This window comes from Cynocephalus volans, chromosome 10 (assembly GCF_027409185.1).
Source record: "Cynocephalus volans isolate mCynVol1 chromosome 10, mCynVol1.pri, whole genome shotgun sequence".
Taxonomy (NCBI): Eukaryota; Metazoa; Chordata; class Mammalia; order Dermoptera; family Cynocephalidae; genus Cynocephalus; species Cynocephalus volans.
Window position 1 is genome coordinate 74,891,850 of NC_084469.1, and position 23,233 is coordinate 74,915,082.

At 39.6% G+C, this 23,233-nt stretch overlaps 1 protein-coding gene across 3 annotated transcripts in view; it reads right to left on the reverse strand.

Moving 5' to 3' along the window:
- The window catches only part of NUP93 (nucleoporin 93), a 102,841-nt gene that overhangs the window by 36,532 nt on the left and 43,076 nt on the right, over positions 1 to 23,233 (reverse strand). For all 3 annotated transcript variants that reach the window (XM_063109389.1, XM_063109387.1, XM_063109388.1), the window contains exon 4: positions 2,082 to 2,144. In XM_063109389.1, the coding sequence (XP_062965459.1) occupies positions 2,082 to 2,144 (63 nt within the window). The remainder of the gene's footprint in view (positions 1 to 2,081; positions 2,145 to 23,233) is intronic.

Sequence of the window (23,233 nt, forward strand, 5' to 3'; positions counted from 1 at the left end):
AACCACAAGATTAGGTGCAAAGAAGAATGCTAACTAGAGGAGCTAATGAGAGAATCAACAGCTACTCAACTAAGAACTAAAAGCAGTGAGGGTCTGAGGCAAGGTGGGAGGTAGGGGCTAGTAGGGACATGAAGGAAAGAAACTCAAAGGAAGACAAAAGAGATAAACTGGAAGAGTGTGCCTAAATATTTAAGGCAGGCAAGGCAAATTACAGAAAATGACAAAGCAGTGGAGAAACTATCATAAATTAAACCTGAAGCTGTCAAGTCATTGTTATGTGTGGAAAATATTTTTCTTCAAACACAGTTAAGAAAAAAAAAAGGCAGGGAGAAAACTGGGCAACTGAATTAAGAACAGGTGGGAAGCACTCAAACCCCATTTTCATAAAGGGAAGAGGGCAATATGCTTTGACATCACACCCGTTTATTACTGAGCTGTTGCTGGCTCTTAGAAGTACTGCATATGTTCTGATAATGTTGTTCTGTTTTTGCTGGGATGAACCAAATAGGAAACGATAGGACACATTTGTGGTTTTGTAGTTTGTTTTCTTGGCATTTCAGCAGGACATTGGCAAGTTATTCAAACATGAAATTGCCACCAAAATGCCAGGAAGCTGTTCACCTTTTGTTTGAAAATGATTCTTACTCAGCAGCAGTCTCCCAATGTCCAGACAGGTCTCCCCCAACAGCCTGTCTCCCAAAACTGGAATGTCTCCCTCAAACACATATGCACACATTTGCACTGTGGTATGTCACCAAAATGTTTTGGCTGGCTGCACATTTATAGTCTCAGTATGGCACAATGTTCAGAGACTGCCAATTTCAGAAACACATTCTGCAGGGTAAATGGATTAATAAGGCTTGGTGGCATTCAACAATCCTAATTTAATTTCATTGGTCCTTTACAGCAGGAGAATCAATGTTGGTGAGTAAGTAACTCAAAGTGTGAACAATAAAACCCTTTTTTAATATTTTCAAGTCTGAACCAAGTATATTTCTCTATTTCTAGGGTGAAGTACTATTGCCAACAATATAATTAATAAAATTTTAGGGAATTTTATTCTGATAATTAAACACACCAATCACTTAAATAATGCCTTTGGAACATTTTCCTATAAATTAGAGTTGGCAAGCTCCCCCTGCTGCCCTATCTCACATCAGTCCTATTAACACATTTTCACCTTCACAGAATATTTTAATAAAGCACACGGAGAAACAGCATTTTTTCACTTTATTACTTTTTAAACCACACACAAAATACATAAAAATTTCACTTGATATAAGGATTAAATAAGTAAACAGCAAAACAGAGGTCTTCCCTCACCCCTACTCCCTTTGCAGAGAGAACCACTGCTGGCAGACTGGTATGTATCCTGCTTCCTGGGGAAAGCTGCACTTTTAGAACCAAATCCACATGATAGCTAACTCCCTCCCCAAAAGACCCAAAAGACCCCCAGTGGCTGAAAAATCTCTTACTCTAGAATGTTTTGGAAAGGTTTTGATCTTATCCTTGTCAGAAACAAATGGTAATAGCTCACATGTTAGTAAAGTGAACGATCTTTCAGCATCTTGCAGGAATAATTGTTGCAAAATATTATCGCACAAATAATAGTTGCTCTGGGCGGCTTATCATCCTTTTGAGCACTGAGCTAGTTTTTCTGTTGTTGTTTTTTAAAGAGCTTAGAGAAATTAATATAAAAGGTGGCACAGTCATATTTTGATAACAGGAAAAGAAGTTGAAGGAAATTATCAATCATCGTAAATTCAGTAGAAACCAAAATATCATTTATGCAATAACAATGAAACCAAAGAACTTTCTGGCCTTTCCATTTTAAGATCAATTTAATTAACTGTCCAGTCCAGTGTCTCAGATACCTTTCAGCCACAAAATACATGTGGAGTTATAAGCACGATATTCTCCTCAAAAATGGTTCCTGAAGAACTCCCTGTGGTGAACTAACTCTCTAAGTAGGAGAGAGCTGGGCCTGGGACAAAGACTCCAGTTTCCAGAACCTGTATTCCCCTGCTATACACTGCTGCCCATATAACTATATACTTCTACAATTTGTTTCATTTTCTTACCCTTTTCCGGGACTCTTCAATGGCAGACAGCAGGGCATTGTCCTTCTCATTCTTTAGGAAGCCCTATGAAAGAAGGAAAAACAACATAACTTAGGTTAAAATCTACCTTCAAATAATCAAAGGTATACTGAAATAAAAAAATAACCATAAAGATATATGCCACCCTGCCCACCTCCACCCTCACAAAACCCTTTCAAGTTGAAAACAACAAAACAGCTGGTTCTTAACAGATGTTTCCTAGTTTCTTTCATTCTGGGAGCAGTGATGATTGTGAGAAGATAAAGTCCCCATGAAACAATAGTGTGGGGTCCCCATGAAACAACAGTGTGGAGTCCCATGTCCTGTAAACATGTAAAAAGTGAACAGTCAAGACTGCCCCTCAAAATTCCTAAATGGCTCGTACTGTAGACACAGCTTTGGCTATGCAGCTGGTCAATTTCTCTAACTGTTCCTTAGTCTATTTCTCTGTTGTTTTCAATTAATTCTTCAGTTTCTTGCTAACACTGAGGAAGCCATCATTGCCCACTTGCCTGGGTGCTTTTCAGTTGTTTGCTAATGGCTGGATTACCCTAGAAATCATTTATTTACACATCTCTTTTGTGATTTTGCCATATGCGCTCCCTATTTCAAGTCTGATGATATCTACTCCTTGTTTAATATAGGTGGGGTAAAGAGGAGATAATCTAAGTCTAGTTTAATATGAAAGTTAAATGCCTGCAAAATGCAACAACACAATACCACAATGGCCAAGAGGACAGGTTTTAGAATGTACAGTTTCTTTTTTTTTTTTTTGTCTTTTTCGTGACCGGCACTCAGCCAGTGAGTGCACCGGCCATTCCCATATAGGATCCGAACCCGCGGCGGGAGCGTCGCCGCGCTCCCAGTGCCGCACTCTCCCGAGTGCGCCACGGGCTCGGCCCAGAATGTACAGTTTCAAATCCTGGTGCCTCCATTTACTAATGGCAGGACTTCAGCCAAATTATCCAAACTCTCTAAACCTCAGTTTAGTCATCTGTAAAAATAAGATAATATAATCAAGTTCTTGGCTCAAGGCTCAATACATGTAGTAGCTCTATTATTAGAATCAATTAGATTTAGATCTGTTGGTGATATTAAAGAAAGAGATGCTCAGAGTGCCCTTCTTTTTGCTGTTGACTGTCTTTATTTGCTTGAGCAGAGGTGTGGTGGGGGAGAGGGCTGGACACTGGTCTGACAGCCACAGTTGCAGGCAGACAGACAGACAAACTGAGTGGCTTCCATGTCAACATCTAGTCCTTCACACAAGGGTGAAGCATCTTTTCCACAGCTTGGGGTGTGCCTGGTGTGTAGGAACAAGGAAAATGTTCCATCAACTAATATAAAGAGATCAAAGTCTTAGTTGTAATATGGAAGAATTCAAATTACCCTACACACCAGATCTACTTATACTCTATAATGAAAGTTACATACATGTCAAGCATACTACTAGTGCATTTACACATACCTAAAATGACCTATTTTTCCAGAATTATGTTTTTGGGTTTAAAAAAAAAAAAAGAACTTAGGGAAAATATAATGCAAAGAAGAATTAAGAAAAAGCTTTTAAAATGGCAAGCCAAAACACATCTGACAGTTTTCTTATATTTAAAACTTACTATTATGGTTAATTAGTTTTTAATCACTTATTATATTTTAGCAACTTTAATGTTTTAGTATATATTGTTCAAACAGCCCTAGACATGAGGCTGCCGTTTCCTTAAAAAAAAATATGAGGGTGGGGGCAGAACAATACTAGGGATATAAATTTAAACAAAATATTGCTAATCCTCACAGGTTCCCAGATCTCTTATGTATGGGCCCATGATTCCCATACCTGCTGTCACAGCCCAACCTGGGCAGTGTGACAGGATGGACAAGGACAATGGCCAGCAGCCCAGGAAATAGTTCTCTCATAAAGACTTCTCCAAAGCAGTCTCTGAGGCAGCTCTCAGGACACAACATGAAGACTGCTCCTGATCCAAATATCTATACTGATAATTGGGGTGGGGGACTTCAGTAGGGAAAGGCATTGGTCATTTGCCTAATAATGTAATAGCCTCAATAAACCAGAGCACATAAAGCTAGGAACCACATGGTCCATTCAGCTTGACACCACAGGCCTGCTTCTGGTCATCACAGGGGAGCCAGACATGAAATGATGGCAAAGATTTGTAATGGGTCTTTATACCCTTCACAGCAAATGATTATGTCAAGTCAACAAACCTTTATTATGAATTCCCTTTCATGAGGAGTCTTTAACAGCTAAAGGTAAAGGCCTTAATGTCACAGTTTATAAACAAAACAATGCAACTATTATCATGGATTGAGTTCCTGAACAGAGGGTAGCATAGATTGTGCTCTGCTGCACCTTTTTGTGGCTGCTATCATGGGAAGCTGATTGTCTAAACAAGCTACATGGAGGGGTGGGGGGTGGGTGGAGGAGGAGGCGGTAACCACTGCCCAGCAAGGCCCACGTTAAGTCGGATGTTCTGCCCCAACCCTTCAATGGGCTTCCTCTGCTCTCCCCAGTCAATGACCAGCCCACCCAATTCTTTTTAAGTGCACCCACGTCCACATCTCTCTCTCTCTCTCACACACACACACACACACACACACACACACACACACACACACACACACACACACACACACAACTCAAACAAAACATAAAGCAATAATCAGACACATTTGTTTAAAACCAAAATAATATTCTGCAAGAAACACAACCACCAAATTTCTAACAGATGAAATTTCTTTTTTCTTTTTTTTTTCTTTTTTTTTTGTCTTTTTGTGACCGGTAAGGGGATCCCAACCCTTGGCTTGGTGTCGCCCGCACCGCGCACAGCCAGTGAGCGCACCAGCCATTCCTATATAGGATCCGAACCCGCGGCGGGAGCACCACTGCGCTCCAAAGCGCTGCACTCTCCCGAGTGTGCCACGGGGCTGGCCCAAATTTCTTTTTTTTTAAAAGATGACTGGTAAGGGGATCTTAACCCTTGACTTGGTGTTGTCAGCACCACACTCTTTCAAGTGAGCTAACCGGCCATCCCTATATAGGGATCCGAACCCTTGGCCTAGGTGTTATCAGCACTGCACTCTCCCAAGTGAGCCACGGGCTGGCCCTTAACAGATGAAATTTCAAGCAATGGTTAAGGAAAAAAAAGAAGGGAAAAAAAAGACATTATTGCTCTGGGGCAAACTACTCTCATCTTTAAAATATTTACTACAAAGCAACATTTTAAAAATCTCAATAAATTAAATGAAGCATATGTGCATGAGAGTCAAATTTTAGATATCACCCACACATGAACAAAGACCGTTAATCATTGTGTACCTCAAAAATTAGGCTTTCTCTATAGCACAAACTGAGTTCACAAAACATATAGATTTTGAATTTTAACTTTTTCATCCTTTATTACTTTCTAAAATCAAATGCTAAAAAAGGTCACAATCATATTTTATTTTTAAAAACAACACATTAGTAGCCTATCTTTTGAAAAAAATCTTTAAAATAATAATAATTTGCAGTCAGAACAGTGCTGGGATCTGTGTGCCATCTAGTGGCGGTTAGTTTCTTTTAAAGAACACACATCTCAAGGAAAAATAACAGTCCCCTAGAATTGAAGAACGAAAAAACTGGGCAGAAACATCCTTGCCTCAGCCTAGGTTTCCCATAGATCTCTTCCTTGATGTCCCTTTTCTTTTCCTTCCAACTCCATTTCCTGTGAGGCACCTCTCATGCCCTCACTCCAGAGATGTACTTTTATAGCTTATTGGAAAATGGGTTCTCTGGAGAGGTAAGATGGGGCGTGAAGGGTGAACTGGCTCCCTGCCACTTTGAAGCCTCTCAAACACAGAGAAGGCCCAACAGCTCACCTCCTGCTCAGAGATGGCGAAGTCTAACCTTGGTCCTCAGAGCTCCTCATCACTCCTGTCCCCTCATCTGGCCAACAAGCACTTTCTAGTTGCTCACAGTCCCCCACCCAACCCTTCCACTGCTGGCCCATTCAATAAAGCACACTCCATAGACATCTGCAAGCCTGCTAGGTAAGATGACTACTCCTGACTTCCCCATCTGTATACTGCTCCTCATTGCCGGAGTCCTGGAAACAGACCCTCTTCTAACTGGCTCCTTGAATGTGTTTTGATTTCCAGCTTTCTATATATAATACATAATAGATCCCATTCAAGAAGCAATTAAGGGCCAAACACTGTTCTAGGCAATTCAAAGACATTTTGCTAATGCTTTAACAATAAGAACAGACATGATCATCAAACTCTTTCCCTCAGCCCTCCCCTGCTCCATTTTACAGGTAAGAAACTGAGATTTCAACATTTAATGAACTTGACAAAGGATTCCTGACCAGAAAGACAGAAGCCGAGGTAGAATTCAAACATAGTTCTGACTTTCGAGACCAACTGTTTCTGAGATACCTAGGGAACAGTAAACCTCTAACTCAAGAAAACAAAGAAAAATTTATTTCTTTTTCTAAAAGGATGGAACCCAGGAGGAGAGAAAAATATCCTTAAATTTGTTTTCTTCATCAGGTGTCAGTTCCTCTTTACAAATGATGAAGTTAAGGCTCAGAGAGTACTCTTTTTTTGTTTTGTTTTGTTTTCTTAAAAGATGACCGGTAAGGGGATCTTAACCCTTGACTTGGTGTTGTCAGCACCATGCTCTCCCAAGTGAGCTAACCGGCCATCCCTATATGGGATCTGAACTCGTGGCCTTGGTGTTGTCAGCACCACACTCTCCCAAGTGAGCCACGGGCCGGCTCCGAGAATACTAATTCTTATGGCACTACAATATGGCCATTACTTTGTGCCAGGCATAAGTGTTCTACGCACATCTCGTTCTAGCCCTCACTTTTAACCCAGTGCTAAACTGTCTCTCAATACCACCTAACTAGATCAGATTTCAAAGTATGTTCCTAAAATAGGTTTAAATGTTGAGTGAGCTGTACAAGATGATTTCTAGAGCTTCTTTCTGTCAACTCTGTGGGGTTCCATGTCAAGATGACCTGGTTCAAAAATAGCAAAGCTCAGAAGTAGAATCTAAATTTTCTGAGCCCCTATTTACCCTTTTCCACTCTACCATGGTGTCTCTCATTACAGCAATCAAGAAGGGATGAACAAATATTTTACACTTGCATAGTCATTTCTTTTTTGGAACGACACAACAAATGTCAAGTTTTTGGCATCCCTAGAACAGTGGTTTTCAAAATAAATATGGGTCAGAACCCATAATTGGGTCGTGAAATCAGCAAGCATTTTTTTAATTAAATAAATGCAACAGAGGTATGTGGTATGGGTAAGTACTGTTCTGTGAAACTTTTGGTTCAATTATATGTATTTATTTGTATCTATAAAGTGGATCATAATGTAAACTATATTTCTTACTATAGGTCACGGTCCAAAAAACTTAAAATCACTGCTATAGAGGTCAACTCCATAGTATTCCAAAATATTATTACTATTATTATTGTCGAACAATAAACACCATACATCTGCCCAAGCAGTATCTCCAGCCACATGTTCCATCTTTTTTTTAAAAAAAGATGACTGGTAAGGGGATCTTAACACTTGACTAGGTGTAGTCAGCACCACGCTCTCCCAAGTGAGCTAACCGGCCATCCCTATTTAGGGATCCAAACCTGTGGCCTTGGTGTTATCAGCACCACACTCTCCCAAGTGAGCCATGGGCCAGCCCCCACATGTTCCATCTCTGACAGAGGAAGTGAGCTGCCTTGCAATGTACACTGGCCAGAAATAGCTGAGAACAACCTCAAGGGAAGCTGATTCTCCTATCAAATTTGTAGTCACATCTCAAGGACCTGGCAGCCAAAGTGGTGGCTGAAGTGGCTCTTAAATGACTCGGGTTAGGAAAAATAGATATGAAACTGCCTTATTTTTAATCACCATGCATGTATTCTGGGTTTCAGAAGACAAGTTGTAGCTAATTCCTACGGCAGAAAAAGGGAGTGGGCAAAAGAATGTTTGTTTTTGCCAAATGGCCAAGTTCTCTTAGCTTATTTTCTTTCCAAAAGTGAAAACTGCGAGAAGTAAGTATCTCTGTGAGAAAAATTTCAGTATCCTTTTTAGTCAGCAAAGTAAGATGGCAAAAAGAAAAAAGAGCTTACGTTGACTCTTTCACAAGTTCTCTCCTTCCTATCTACAACAAATAAGTGTTTGCCGGACAATTACATAACAGTTTACATTGAAGAACATATAAATTTCTTGACTGTGAGTAAATAAATAATTAATTAATTAGAGTCTAAATTAGGTCCACAAAGCAAGAGCCATATTTTACATGGCCCTCAAAACACAAAAGACCATTCCATGTCTATTCCCTTTCAATAGACCAACCAGCAATCTACCCCGTCAAAATTTAAAGTGAGGCACCTACAGCACGTTGGACATTTACCAGAAGGTATCTGACACAACACAAAAATACATGGTGTGTGCTACAAAAAATCTTGTATCATCTCTCAATTAACACATACAATATATACAATATAAACTGATAGGAAATCTATAACCAACATTCCACCAAATCAAAATAATGTTAACACAAAGTGAGCAGCGGCATTAGGAATGGTCACTGTGAAGGGCCAGCCCATGGCTCATTTGGGAGAGCGTGGTGCTGGCAACACCAAGTCAAGGGTTAAGATCCCCTTACCGGTCATCTTTTTAAAAACAGGAATGGTCACTGTGGCCGAAAAAAAAAACATTTGCCAAGGCACAAGCAACAGCTAGAAAGGTAATGAAGAAGGACAGAAAAATAAGCAGATCAAAAAATAAACTTAAAAAAGTCAATAAAGGGTCTGCTCCAAAATAAAATAAGAATTCCAATAAGCACTGTTAAGTATTCATTAGAACTTTAGTTAGTGCAATAAATGAGAAGAGTCCAAATTCTATAAAGGCAGGAATGTTATACCCATTATTTTACTTCAGCTCATTCTGAGTAAATTATCTACTGCCTAACCTCTCCTAAACCTTCTTCCCAATTTCTGAATGAATGACTTCTTCGAAAACCTTCTCCCGGATGAAATTTTTACAAAGGTAAAATTTTTTCTTATGGAGAAAATAAGGAAGGATGAAGTAAGATACTGTTTTCAGGTGAGCACAACAGATATCCTGCCAGTACTTGGAGAGCCGCTGGGCTTATCAGATGGTGTGGACACGCTTTTCATTAGCTCCCTTTTGTGGCGCCTACACTGAGAGCGCCTCAAGGAATTTATCAAGCACAAAGAGATGTCCATTACTGATAAAGCCCAGAAAATGCACAGAGAAATTTTTTAATTTGAGCACTTTCAAGATTTGGGGCACTTCCATAAGGTTTTAAGGTTTTATAGCATGTTTGGTTATTTTATTATTTGGTTATATTTATTACTCCAATAAAATAAGAATACATAAAATGTCAGCTCACGAGGACCATGGAGAATGACTCTCCTGTAAGGAAAATAGATTGAATAGCAAGTGCAGGATTTATTCTCCAACTCAGATATTTAGAGTAAATCCTACTGCTTGTTTTTTATAAAAATTTTAATACTTTAATTTATTTGTTCACAGATTGCATATGTATCTTCAAAAATACCCCTGACAAAAGCAGTGCAAAGTGGGCAGAGCTGACATCTGCCAATTGTTAATATATTTTTAATGCTGTTGTCTGGTTTCTCACTGTGCATTTATACAAAAGCCTAGCCGCTCTAATTCAGCAGGTGGCAGCAGATGCCACAAGAGTGGTTATGGAGTTCCACCATTCATCGGCTCAGCAGATCCATCAGCGCTGCAGGCAGCTCTGGAGCCACAGGTGGCAGACCTTGGCAATATGACATGACGCTGCACAGGAACCAGGCCGTCTGTCATTGTCAGGCTGCAGGTCCCATTTCATACACGGTTTCTGCTACTGGGCTAAAAAAAAGGGTCACACAATTATGTGATGGATTTGGGTCCACTAAGGCAAAACAAATTACTTGCCCCATGATTCAAATTGGTTTTCAGGATGGTCTATAAATTCCCATAGGTTGAAGAGAACTCAAAGCACACAAGGAGATTCTAAACCCAAGAATACATGGCACTGGGCAGTGCCTCCTCCTGGACCAGCCAGGGACTTTCCAGGCAACATTTTGACCTAAGTGTATTGGCATGCGTGGTCTCTTCAAGGGTGTGCCAATAGAGCTGTGATATAATTCTGTCTACATCTTTGCCTTCTGGGAAAGCCACAGAAAGAGGCACTAACATAAGTCCACCTAATTGCCTTTTGCAGATCCCTCCCTATTTCCCCCAACCCCTCACCCCCAAATAAAATAATAATAAAAACCCAACTTCCAAGATTTCAGCTTTTGCTAAGAAAATAAGGCTGGGACTCACCACAACCCACGAGGGAAAGCTGTGGGGAAAGTCATCTGCAAGAATGGGGACATGCCATTCCTATGGTGGGGTAGCAAGGGGTATGGAGATAGATGTGTGGTATACCTCCCTTGTCAACACAATGTAAGCACATAACCAGATGCCTCTTCCTATGCTACATCCAGGCATCAAGCTGGGGCTGCTTAGCACTTGGAGAGGAAGGCCAAGGCTAAGGGCTGATCCCTGCGAGGATCATTTCAATCTTCTCTGCGGTACTGCTGCAAAGCCAGTTCTGTTACAGTTAGGGGCCCCAGGGTGTTCTTGTTATCTGCTACTTCTCTCTCTGGCCACCCAAGGAAGGAAAGCAGTCCATTCAGCTCAGTTACTGAAAGACTCTGGAGACTGTATAGAGAGGGTATTAAGAGCATAATATAAATGAGAAATAATAAGTGATGGCCATCTAGGCATTAGTGGGGGAAAAGTGCTTTTGGCAGAACCCTCTCCTCCCAAATCCAGCAAAGTCCTGTGATACCCTTTCTGGGTGTATAAACAACTTTCCTTAGCTGGTCACAAGAGGGCTGGGAAGAGGAATATGACTTATTACTGCTTCACCACTTCCAGGAAAACAAGCCAGAGCCCATATCCTAGCAAGAGGGGCTGTGATGCAGCAAGATGAGCCGTACTGCAGTGGCAGGGCCTCTGCTGGCCATCCTCTCTCTCCACTTCCTAGAGAAGGGCGGGGGGAGGAAAATGGGAGGCAGGAGAGAGGCAGGAGCACTGGAAGTCAAAGGAGGCAGAAAGGGCAGCCAACCAACTGCTCTCAGACTGCTGGTCCAGGAGAGAAAGCAAGGACAAACTCTGAACATTTTATCGCTTTCCCCTTGCTACAGCTAAACTTTGGAGACACAAGAAAGGAGAGGATTCTAAAGAGAAAACGTTGTCAATCTAGCTTTGCAATGGAAAACTGCAAAGTACGTCTGACTTCAAAGAGCAGCAGCAGAGTCCTCTACTCACCCAAGGTATGAATAAATCTAAAGAAATATTAATCCCACAGTCTCTCTAAGGTAAGGAAAGATAAGGAGGACACATCAAAAGATGATAAAAAATGCTTCAATATGTCTTTGGGGAACTGAGTTCCATCTTGGAGATGGATTAGCCCACTCTGAAAGAAGTTTGGGTACTAAATAAAACCACACTGCAGTATTAAAATGGGAATGTGTCAATAATGGCCTTTATCATGGCCAGCATCACTTCCCATGGCCCCCAAAATCCACACTAAAAGAACCCACTAAAGCTATCCTGTAATTTAAAAAATAAATAAATAAACACCCAAAAAACAAAGCCACACACAGATCCTCAGGTTTGTCAGATCTATTGTCTTCTCCCTTTTGGAAAAAGGAAACAAAAGCAAGATTCCGGGGCTGTGGGAGGAAAAGGATAGCACAGGGTGTGTCTCCGAGCCAGTCAGGTGGAAGCTGAGCAGCTTTTGCCAGGCTAGTTTACACAGCGCTCAGGATTATGACTCGAATTCTACTTAGTAAGCACAAGGAGTGCTGTTAGTCAGGACAATGTTTGGGAACCACTTCTCATACTAATTCCCTGCTGGTACATGGTGTCAGTCATTACACTGCGGTCAAAAATCACAGCTCCTTCTGCTATGCAGCAATGCTTTTATTGACGGGATTGGAGCACCAATCATCACGGCTGTCACAGAAAAGACAGCTCTAGTTCTGCTGCAGTTTCTTCTTATTCAGAAATTCTTTTTTCAAAAATTTGTTTAGAGACCATTAAAACAAACAAGAGACCTTCCCTTTTATAACTTTACGTTATCTTAAGTGGAATTTGTCAAGGTACTCCTTTGCTAATCGTACTCGTGATTTCACACTCTCTCTAAAACCTTAATTAAGTTTGGAAACGTTTTGACTATCCTGTCAGAGGTGAGGAATACTGCAGAATAAACCACTCACCACTGTCACCACAGGTACAGAAAACATGAAACATTGCTTAGCTTAAGCGGCAAACACAAGCAAAGGAAGGAGAGAGGGCAGGATCATTTTTCAAATACAAATTGCCCGAAACCCACAGGGAGCTAAAGCCTTTAACCCAGCCCATTCTCACTGGGAGGAAAAGGGGCAACTCTGCACTGTGGGACCCCTCACACCCAGAGTTAAAGGAGTGACCTGCTGGAAAAACACGTCAGCATGCCAGGCTCTATCCCAGTTCACAGAAGATGAATGTGACAACCTTTCCCATCCCAGGAGACAAACACTTCACCCTTCATACCAAGCCAACACGATGGACCTAAAAGGTCAACTTGTGGGACAGATCTTACTTTCAAAGATTATTTATAAATAATAAATTTATAAGTGCATATCATCTTCGATACAGGCCCGGGAAGACTTCAAGCACAGTTCAGTAAGTCATTTCTGGCACAGCTGAAAAGGAACATTTCTGTGAGTTAGGTTGCTAAACCAAAGACATTTTGCTAAAAGCTCAATCCATTAGATCTGTCAGTCACCAGCAAGCCCGCAAAGAGAAATGGAGTCAGATGCAGACAGAGGCACAGCACAGATTAGGAGTCAGGTGGTCTGGACTTAGGTCTGACATACTTTCCAGATGTATGACCTTGAAAAAGTTATTTATCTGCAATAAACCTTACTTTACTTAACTGCAAGATGAGCTGATTGTACTACATAAACTCTAAAGCCAGCTCCAGAAATTCCAACTCCATGAGAGGTGGGAATAGGTGAGAAATCATCATTGTCATTACCAGTATGACTATGGTTCATTTGCAAAATAATCCATGCCTTCAGCCACAAAAGCAGTACAATAAGCTTTGTTTTTGAAGGTAGCCGACAGCTATACTTTATATGTAAGATAACTAAAACCCACAATGAGCTACAATAAAAACCAGAAACAAGTAATATATTTTCATAAGAATGCTAGTTTCACCTTGACATAAAGGAGGAGCATACTGTCTTTCATTTTCTAAAAATCTATCCTATGTTGGAAGTAGCAAGTTTCTATACTAAAAAAGAAGAGGAAAGCATAAGGCAAGGAAATTCAGAAGTGTTAATACAAAATATCTATTTTAAATTTTATTTTAACCATATTTGCCATCAATTTCTTAAAAGCAACATTTGAAGCCATTCTAATTAAGTACTAATTAAGTCATTGCTTTAGGAAAATTTCAAATTTTTTATCTTCTAACAACAACAACAAAAAAAACCCCTGTAAATTGGCAAGACAGTGCTTCTAAAGGTGTCTTGGACTTGACTGAAGGAAAATAGCTCACTGGTCCACTTCTAATCACAGTGCTGGTGACGCCATTTTACTCCTTTCCTCACTGCCATCTTAGTGCCATGGAACGTTTCCTAGCGGACTGGCTGACATGCTTGCTTATTTTGCTTATCTACATCATGGTACTGTCAGAGCAATCAAAGGTTTGATACAAATACAGTTTTTGTCGCTAAAAGAACCAACCCTGACTCTTTACTACCAGCCAGGCTAAAATTTCATGAGAATACTGAAGAGCTTCCAGATTGAAGAGATTAAGTAATCCTCTACAAGTACCAGAAAGGAGAGCCTCTTCTCAGCAGCCAAGCTTGAGTAGGCCATGGTGGAGGCAAAGAAAATGGAAAGAAACTGGGTCTCTGCTACCACCCCACAGTACCTAAAGGTACTTAATTCACAGCTCATTATAAAGCCAGCAAAAGGAAGTAAGACCAGAATCTTCAACCAAGTTTTACTTAAAAAATTTCAAAGGAAAGCTTTGTGACACCCCGCATGCCATCCAACCAAACATTTTACACAAAATGGCAGTTAAAATGAAGTTCTAATTTGCTGCCCTAAAACTCTTATTTCAAGGTGCAAGCCTTGTAAAAATCAAGAAAAAAAACCCGTTTGCATTCTACCATATAGCTAAACAATTAATATATTAAACACCACCACTCCAGGATTAAAAAATTATGTTGAGATCTAGGACCTTATCCTGCAAGCTAATTTTAGTACCACAGATTTATGGAATCTTTGCAGGACTCTAACCAGGGCTTATGATAACTGAACCTTCCTATGTCAGTGAAAAGGCTGATGTAAAGAAAATCATTCTCTCCCTAGTTTCAAATGTCTATTAGAGAAAAGAGCATTCAATGACTCTGATGAATGGCAGCTAGCGCAACAAGATCTAGAATAATAGTTGGCCTTATAAATTTGATACTAAGTTAAAATGATTCTTAGATACCCAGTTCTGGGAAGACTCAACTCCTAAAATAGCTACTACAGCATTCTGAGCAAATTCTTCTTGTATAGTTTACTGTAAAATACACTTACTATAAATTCTTCAAGGCTTAAAAGATAAAAATTCTTCAGCCTTTAAAAGAAAAACAAATCAAAGTTAAAATCCACTTGTGTTCTCTTAGTAACAGCACTAAGGAACAAAGAAATAAGCTGGGTCAAATCCAATTAATTTTAAGAATCAAGATTTATAAGCTTACAATTACAAACAAGACTTCTGCGTAAGTAGCTTTGAAGTCACAACTATTAATTAAGCAGAAGGCACCAAAAATTATCCCCATGAGTGAGAAAGCCTCAATCTATTGATCTTTGAGGATAAAATCTTATTTGTCAAAACATTTTTTCTTGTGTATTTTAATCAGCTGCTATAGGTCATTAACATGGGAGTATTTTCTTAGAAAAACAATAACAATAAAACCCCACTAAAATCTAGCAATTCTTTTCAGGAATGGAAAACATATTGTTTTTGAAAGACAGGGAAAAGCCTGTTTACCACAGTCACATTTCTTTTTTCTCTCTAGTGTTATTTCCATCCATGACTAGTGATAAATTCATACTTCTCATTAACTTAAATTACTACTGAATAATTAAAATTGTTCGTTAATATCATTCATAAAACCTATATTTCAAGTATATATACCATACCCGGTTTTTAACACATACATAAAAAAATACATTCAAGAACCTCTGTGTTACACTTTTCCTATTTGCAGCATTCATTTAAAAGTCTATTTTTCCCATTCAACCAAAGACAAATTTTCAGTCTCTCATTGCTACATGAATATGAGAAATACTTACTGTAGACAAAAGGATTCCATTTTCTTTCTGGGAATGTTCTCCACCCTCCTAAAAAACTCTTCTATACAGTGTGCAAATTCATTTCCTTAGTTTTACGTACAGTAACAAAGCTCCTGTGCCACAGAACCTAATGTAAGTGAAATGTCCCTGCAGCTGCCTTCAGAATCCAGCTCACCTCGACCATGATACAGCTAATTGTTAAAAATGGTGGCTGAGACATTTCCCATACATTAAATTAAGGAGCTCTGATGAAGGCGCTGGCATCCACCCACTTCAGACAAAGGAAAATAATTTTCAACTGTACCAAGGCAGGATAATTGAGTCATCTCCTATGTAGGGTCAGCGTGAAAGGTTTCCTCCACCCTTACAAAATGCAAACCACAGCTCATTGTCTCATCTGAGAAATCAATTCTTAGCAATGCTACTATGCTGGGTCAGAGTTTTAAAGGAATCTTAGTTGTGGGTAAATCCAGACTTCCAATGCGGAGAAGAGCCAGATTCTCACAGTTCCTCTCCCTTTCCTGAGTAGCTCTCCTCTATTCCTCACTTGACAGCTCCTCAATCCCTCCTATTGTTAAGAGTAAAGAAAGTCCCACACCTCTAAAGGGAACTGAATCCCACACCTAGGTGAGCAATTTCCAAGTCCATGCTTCAGAAAGAGGTCTAGACCCTACAGGTCCCACAATACAAATACATTCCTTGGGATAAGAAGCTATATACATCATCATTTTTTTATTGTTGTCTTTAAGGGAAGACAGCAAACAAACTTCTTTTTACTGCTGAATTAAAAGCATTTTATCTCTGATATTAATCAAGGTATTAAAAGTGTTATAGGCAACATTTATAATTTTATTATCTTCCAGATAATGCTTACATGACTTAGGAAGTTTTCATTTCACTTATACAGATCACATTCTCTACACCAAAAATTTTAAATATACTTAGAAGACTCATTTCATACTCTTTTGAGGCTGAATTTAAAAAATAAAAAGTAACTACCTTAATTTAAATGGCCAACATTTGATAATACTTAAGAATCCACATCCTTGGTGTTGCTATTTAATTTTCATTTAAAGCCTTAAGCTAAAACACTTCCTGTAAGATAATTCCAAGTATCTCTAATAGTACTTTTTGCCTAATCACCAAACATAACAATGACTGAATTCTTTGGTAAGGCTCCTACACACACACATGCATAGTCAATTCACATACACTTCACCTACAATCCCAAAGAAGAATCTGGTTTTAGTAAAGAAAAGAAATTCTATTTTCATGTTTCACCTTATACAAGAATTCTGCACTTCACATGTACCTCTTTTTAAAATCTTCATTGAAGTCCACACTACTTGCTACTTAAAGTCCACAAAAATCCTAAATAGCCAGTTATTTAAATCTTTAAGCAAACACCTCTGTGCCCCACCCAATAGATTTTTCTTTAAAGAAAAATATTAGAATGGCAAGGCACAAATCTGAACAATTCTCAGAAGAATGAAATACATTTTCTACCAAATGAGTTAACTGCTTCTGAATTTATTTCAAGATTTAAACAAACCAAGATCTTGTCTTTCAGAGGTAATGGAACAATATCCTGTCACTCTACTTACCAGGGCGCATTTATCTTAATTTCTTTACAAAACATGGGCAATCCTACCTGCAGCTCTCAAATTTAAGGAGTTACAGACCGGTCGATGCTGTCGGTCACTGCAGCTCTTCCATACCTTCTCTGGCAGATGAGCTCTGTCGGAACCAGTGCTCAAGTTTTTTCTACCCCAAACTGCTTGAATTGAAGGGTGGGAGGAGGAGGAAGAGGGAGAGAGAGAAGAGAGAGGAGAAAGAGAAAGAAGAAAAAGGAAAAGAACAACCCCTCTGCAAGTGCTGATATGACTGAAGCACTAGAGTCCAATTAGACAATGAGATTGCAGGGTCCCCTTAAAAAGGGTGCACTGCAGCCTCTGGAGCAGAGTATCACCATTCCTTGAGCTCTACACAAATTCAGAGAAGTCGACCATCAGTTTGAAAGCACAAACTGATGGGAGAAACAGTTTATAGGTTACAGAAGGGTATTTTATTGTTAACGGACTGTACCAAGTTAAGATTCAAGAGGGGGAGAGACAACATGTAGGCAAGGAATGCCTATGATACTTTTTTTCCTCCCTCCGACCCAAGCCATTGCAATCACTCTGATGTGAATTTTTGATGACTTCCGACATCTTGCATGGTTAATAACCGCTTCAGCTGTCATGTTTGGTTAATGAGGAAAATGCATTTGCTGCATTGTGATGCAGTGCTGTGGCCACAGATTGTAACACCAGTTGTGAAGCTGGTCCCTTAACTGAGCAGCAGGAATTTGCACATGCCATAATGCTAAAATAAATGATAGAAGATTTTATACTGCAGCAAAAAGATTCTGCCATTTTAGTCTATAGACTGTGTAGATCCAACATACAGAAGTATCTTAGATCATTGTGCCCTTGTCAACTGTACTGTCCTTCAAACAGAGCAGTTAATTCACCACTTTAAATATTTGGCCTCTTAGTAGTTAAAAGATTTTGATAATATTTAAATAACTACTCAGATTAATTATAGCTTTGAACAGAACAGGTTATTTGCATTTCAGGAATATACAGCCAATGAAACCGTCAGTGGCACAGAAAATGCAGACCTTTTATTAACATATGCTCAGCTCAACTGTCACTTCTTTGTACAACATTTACAGGAAAATATATGATGCATAAGTAATGAATATTCCCATTCTACCACATAGTTTTTTTAAAGTGCTCCTCAGAAAGGGATTTTTTTCTGTATTTTTAACGTATAACCTGAAAATTAAAGACTACATTAAAATACTAACATGTGTTTTTCATTGTCATGAAAGGAAATTCAATGCAGCAAACACTGTGCAATTATAGGAAAGCTTGTAAAAAGCAAAGATGAAACTGCACTAAGACCCAGGCACCAGATGATTAAACTCAATCCAGTCAGGTGGTGGCCCATCATTATGGTGCAGATTGCAAAAGAAAAACTGAGAGAAAAGACCATTCCATCTTTAAAAACAAAAACCACAAACCCTAAGATTGCAATTCATTTGGTTGCAAAACCAACACCTATCCTGCGGAACCCAAAAGACACATGATATTTGCCAATTTAATAATGTATTTTTAAACAAATATTAACTTGGCTATCTAGCATGTGGAATTTGACTACTTATGGTTCTTATCCATCTACCATTATCATTTATGTATTTTAAGAAGTAAAACCAAGTTATAGAGTTTATTGCTTTAAAAGAAAAACAACTAATATACTTAACATATTTCTTACAGCAGAACTTTTGCCAATTAAACACCCAGAGTTGATATATTTCAGACATTTCTGTCTTACAAAAACAAACAAACCCAACTAAATAAAAAAGAATGAAAATAGGAACACACTGGTATCTTAGTGAATAACAAAGAAAGAACTTATGTTACTAACATAAAAATCCACTCATGATTGCTTTGTTTTATTCATTGTGATAGCACCAAATGCATAATTTGGAGGTGCATGTGTTAACAAGCACTGTAAAGCTGAAGAGCTTTCTGGTTTTGTTTTTTACCCTAACTTAAAATTAACTGCACCAACAGTGCTATTCAGTGCCACAGCAGATGTCCCAGTAGTTGTAGCTAACATTCAACAATTTAAGGTTTTTTTTGTTCTAGACCCAGTATAAGGTAGCACTAACAGCTCAGAAACTGCTCAAGGAGGGAGGGAGGGAACGTGTGTTGGGGGTAGCTTTGAAATTAACCAGGCTCAGCTTATGCTCCAATTACTGAACAAAAGACAATCCTGGGGGACCTCCCTCTGAACCAGTGCAAGAAGCAAACTCTTTTGTTTCTGATCAAATAAATACTGTATTGGAGCATAGTGGATATACAGCAATAGGACTCTCTGCCTGGGGATGGAAGGGGCAAGAGAAAAGGACCCAAAGACCGAGTGTGGTTACAGTCAAACCATTTCACTGATGTAAAACCTGTTCCTGAGGGAGACATCTGAGGTTCACCATAGGGGAGCAAGAAAGCATCTTTATTTACTAAAAAAACCCTCATTGAGTCACTGTTAAGACGTCTTTCCTCTTTAGCGCTGCCAAGAAATAAATTAACAGGATATTTCTTTATGCTAGAATAAATCCTAAACTAGCTCAGTCCCCCTCTTACCCCTATCTATGAATATCCCAGGGAAACCAGATGTGAGGCTGGCTTGGAGTTGCAGAATATTCTGGCTGCAAAGGACCTCAGAGCAGAGGGTACTAAGAAGTGTTAACTAACCTACCTTCGGATGAAGGCAGATGCCTGAATATGTACATGGAGATCACAAAAATGCTAGAAACAAGCCACCTTACAGAGGAGGTGCTTCTCTACCTGTTTCGTCATTAACCGAAGATAAAGTGATCCATTCCTAAGTGTTTATTTGGTAGTCCATTGTTTAATTTTGTGTTTTGGCTTTATATAGTCCTAAGCATTAAAAACTATAAAGCAAAGAGAAATGGGCAGAAAACTTATGGGTCTAGCATTTATTAATATAAGGGATAAAACTAGGCTCACTTACACAAACGCAGAGATCATAGAGTAGAAACAGGAAGCCATTGAAATTCAGTGGTTCAAGCAGAATTCTAACCATTACCAGGTAAAATTATACTCAAGTGAACAATTGTAAACCTCTACAGTACACTGACCACATGCAGGACTTATCCAGAAATCAAACTTTTACAGATAGATCCCTGGTGGGCTCTGTTCTGTCTTCTGCCAGGTTCACCAGGCTGCTGGGAAGATCAAGTAATATTACTAGTGGCTAAGTGCTTTTAAGAGTAAAGAATGAGAGGCCATTTGAGGTAGGGTGATTACTCCCCGCACCTCCAACCCCCTAGCTTTTCTGTGACATAGCTGGGTCCTGGTTCCGTTCCCAACTTACCACCAACAACCTCCTCCTGGCTCGTCTCTCCTTGCTGAGACCTGGGCCCTTTGACTCCTGCTATACCTTTCTCCTTCTGTATATTCATTTTCACTGCCACTTACCTCTAGGCCAGTGGCTCTGGAAAATTCTGTCTGGTGCTATTTTCTGAGCAGTGTTTCTTACCCTATCTCTAAATGCTTCAGGGGCATTTCCACAGTGGTGGCTTGCTAGAACATCAAAAACTGAAATGAAATCTTACCACTTGATCTAGTTAATCTTCCCAATTTCCTAGCCTCAACCAAAAGCACCAATACTTCTCCTTGCTCCAAACTTCGTGTAGCATTTGAACGTCCTTCTTAAGCCCATCAAGCACCAAGTATGGCCGATGTCTTATTACAAACATTGTCACTATTTTCTCAGCCACCACCCTGATCCTGGCTGTCGTCACCTTGTGGCTTAATTATTATAATTGCCTCTTAACATCTCAGCAGGTATCTTTCGACTGGTCAAGCCAACTTCCATAAGTATTGCCACACAATCCCTCCTTTCTTCTGGACATTTACCTGCTCCAGAATTTTCAATAGCACCTACTGCCTACACTTCACTACTTGGCAGTCACTCCTTCCACATTTGATCTCCCCTCCCTGACAGATTTTACTTCTTAGCACAAAACTTCTGTTCTCACCTCCCTGACTTTTATCAGGTACTCCCCTTTCACTTCCTGCAAGCTAAACCCATTTCATCTTTCAAGGCCCATACAGGTCCCATCTGTTCCAGGGACTCTTCCCCAACTACTCCAGAATTCGCTCATCATTAACCTCTTCCTCTCCTCTGAACTCCCATGGAATTTATTTATTTATTTTTTTTTAATTTTTTTTTTTTTTATAGATGACCGGTAAGGGGATCTCAACCCTTGGCTTGGTGTTGTCAGCACCACGCTCAGCCAGTGAGCAAACCGGCCATCCCTATATAGGATCGGAACCCGTGGCCTTGGTGTTATCAGCACCGCACTCTACCGAGTGAGCCACGGGCCGGCCCTCTCCCATGGGATTTAGAATCTCATGTCACTTCCATTCAGTTTTGCCTATAACTTTACATTACCTTGGACAGTTCAATATGGTTGTAGGAATGTTTAGTGTTGACTCTCCAGGTAGAAGACAAGGAGCTTCCAAAGGGCAGTATCAGAATTTATATTAATTCTAATTATATTCAGTGCCTACCATAGTGCTGTTCTTAATGGGCACTCAACAAAACCACTTCATTGACTTTTATTAGTGTTCACTAGGTGCCTCCCTGGTAAATGAGTCAATTACTTAAAGAGGAGTTAAATATTACTTTTGCTTTTTGTTTTTCTTTCAATCTCTCCAGCCCTGAGATGATTCCAGCCTTAAGCAGTAAGACAGATGCTTAGGTGGTTCTTGGCCAACATGCAGAGAAACCAAACCCTTCTTTGTGACTAAGCATCATTACCAACAGTATTCAATTCCCAAAGATATCTTCCTTGTCATAAGCGTCTAGAGCCAAGAAGGTTCAGGGAAAACAAGAAGGTCCTGGCCCAAAGTCCGTAGTATGGCATTCATAGCTCATCTGTCCTCACAAATCAGAAGAGAATGAAAGAGTTTGCTAATTTATCATGGACATTTCATCCTGAATATTGTTTTAAGTGAGGAATGCTAGACTTAAGCAGTCAATAAAAAAAGAGATTATTTCTACAGGTCTTTATTTAGCAGTAAAACAAACTAAGGTTCATTCCCTCTTACACAAAGTAGTCTGCCCAGGGGTCAAGAAACAACAGAGAAAAGAAAGGTCTCCCTGCTTCTAGAAGCTGAAGAGTTCCTGCTGCCCCAGAGTAGGGTTCTGCCTTTGATATGACTATGAACCAAAAAGGGTGGGAGAAGGGTTTATAGTGGGCAGGAAACTTAATGTACTGAGGTGAAAGGAATTTTAGAAGTAAGATTTCCACTTTAAACATGTTTTCAGGAAGCAATTTCCTAGTAAAGGTGTTGTTAATGGAAGTAGGCTAAAAGGAGAGGAGGAAGCATGCTCCTCAAATGCACACATGCATGCACACACAGCATCCATCAAGCCTTAGTATTTAAACAGAGGGAATAAATGAGACTTTTGGCAAAAACTTACAGAATATGTAAATAAATTCTACCACTATAAAAAATAAATAATTAAAAAGTATAATGAAAAGCATATGAAGATTCATCAGATTCACAGCTATAAAATTTCAGGGGCAATTCATTTCCCTCGTGGCACAGATTAAGAAAATAAGGTGCAGAGATACTCAGTTTCTGGCTGAGGTAACACAGTGACCTGGCCCAGGTGCTGGCTTCGGGCCCAGGACCTGCCTTTCTTGCTTCCTTACAGAGCTCTTTGTACAGCATTAGAGGACACTGTACTGAAAAAGAAAACTGCTCAGGTTCATGCTTGAGCCCCGGATTTCATGGAGTTTTAAATTATCACACAGGAGATGATGGTTGCAAAAGAACAGCTTCTAGTTTGCTAATTCTTGTTACCAATGTGCTTTATACAACAGATGTATTCCTTTCCAGGTTGATTGTAAACAGAATTCTTTTAAACAAATTCTATTTTATCAGAACTGCACTCTCCCGAGTGAGCCACAGGCCGGCCCAACAAATTCTATTTTAAATTCAACACGGAAGCTGTTATTTGAAGGAATACTAAAGTTAAACATCATCCCAAGATTTCTTTTATAAATCTAAGTATTCAGATTTGGATTTGCATATTAAAGCAGGGTC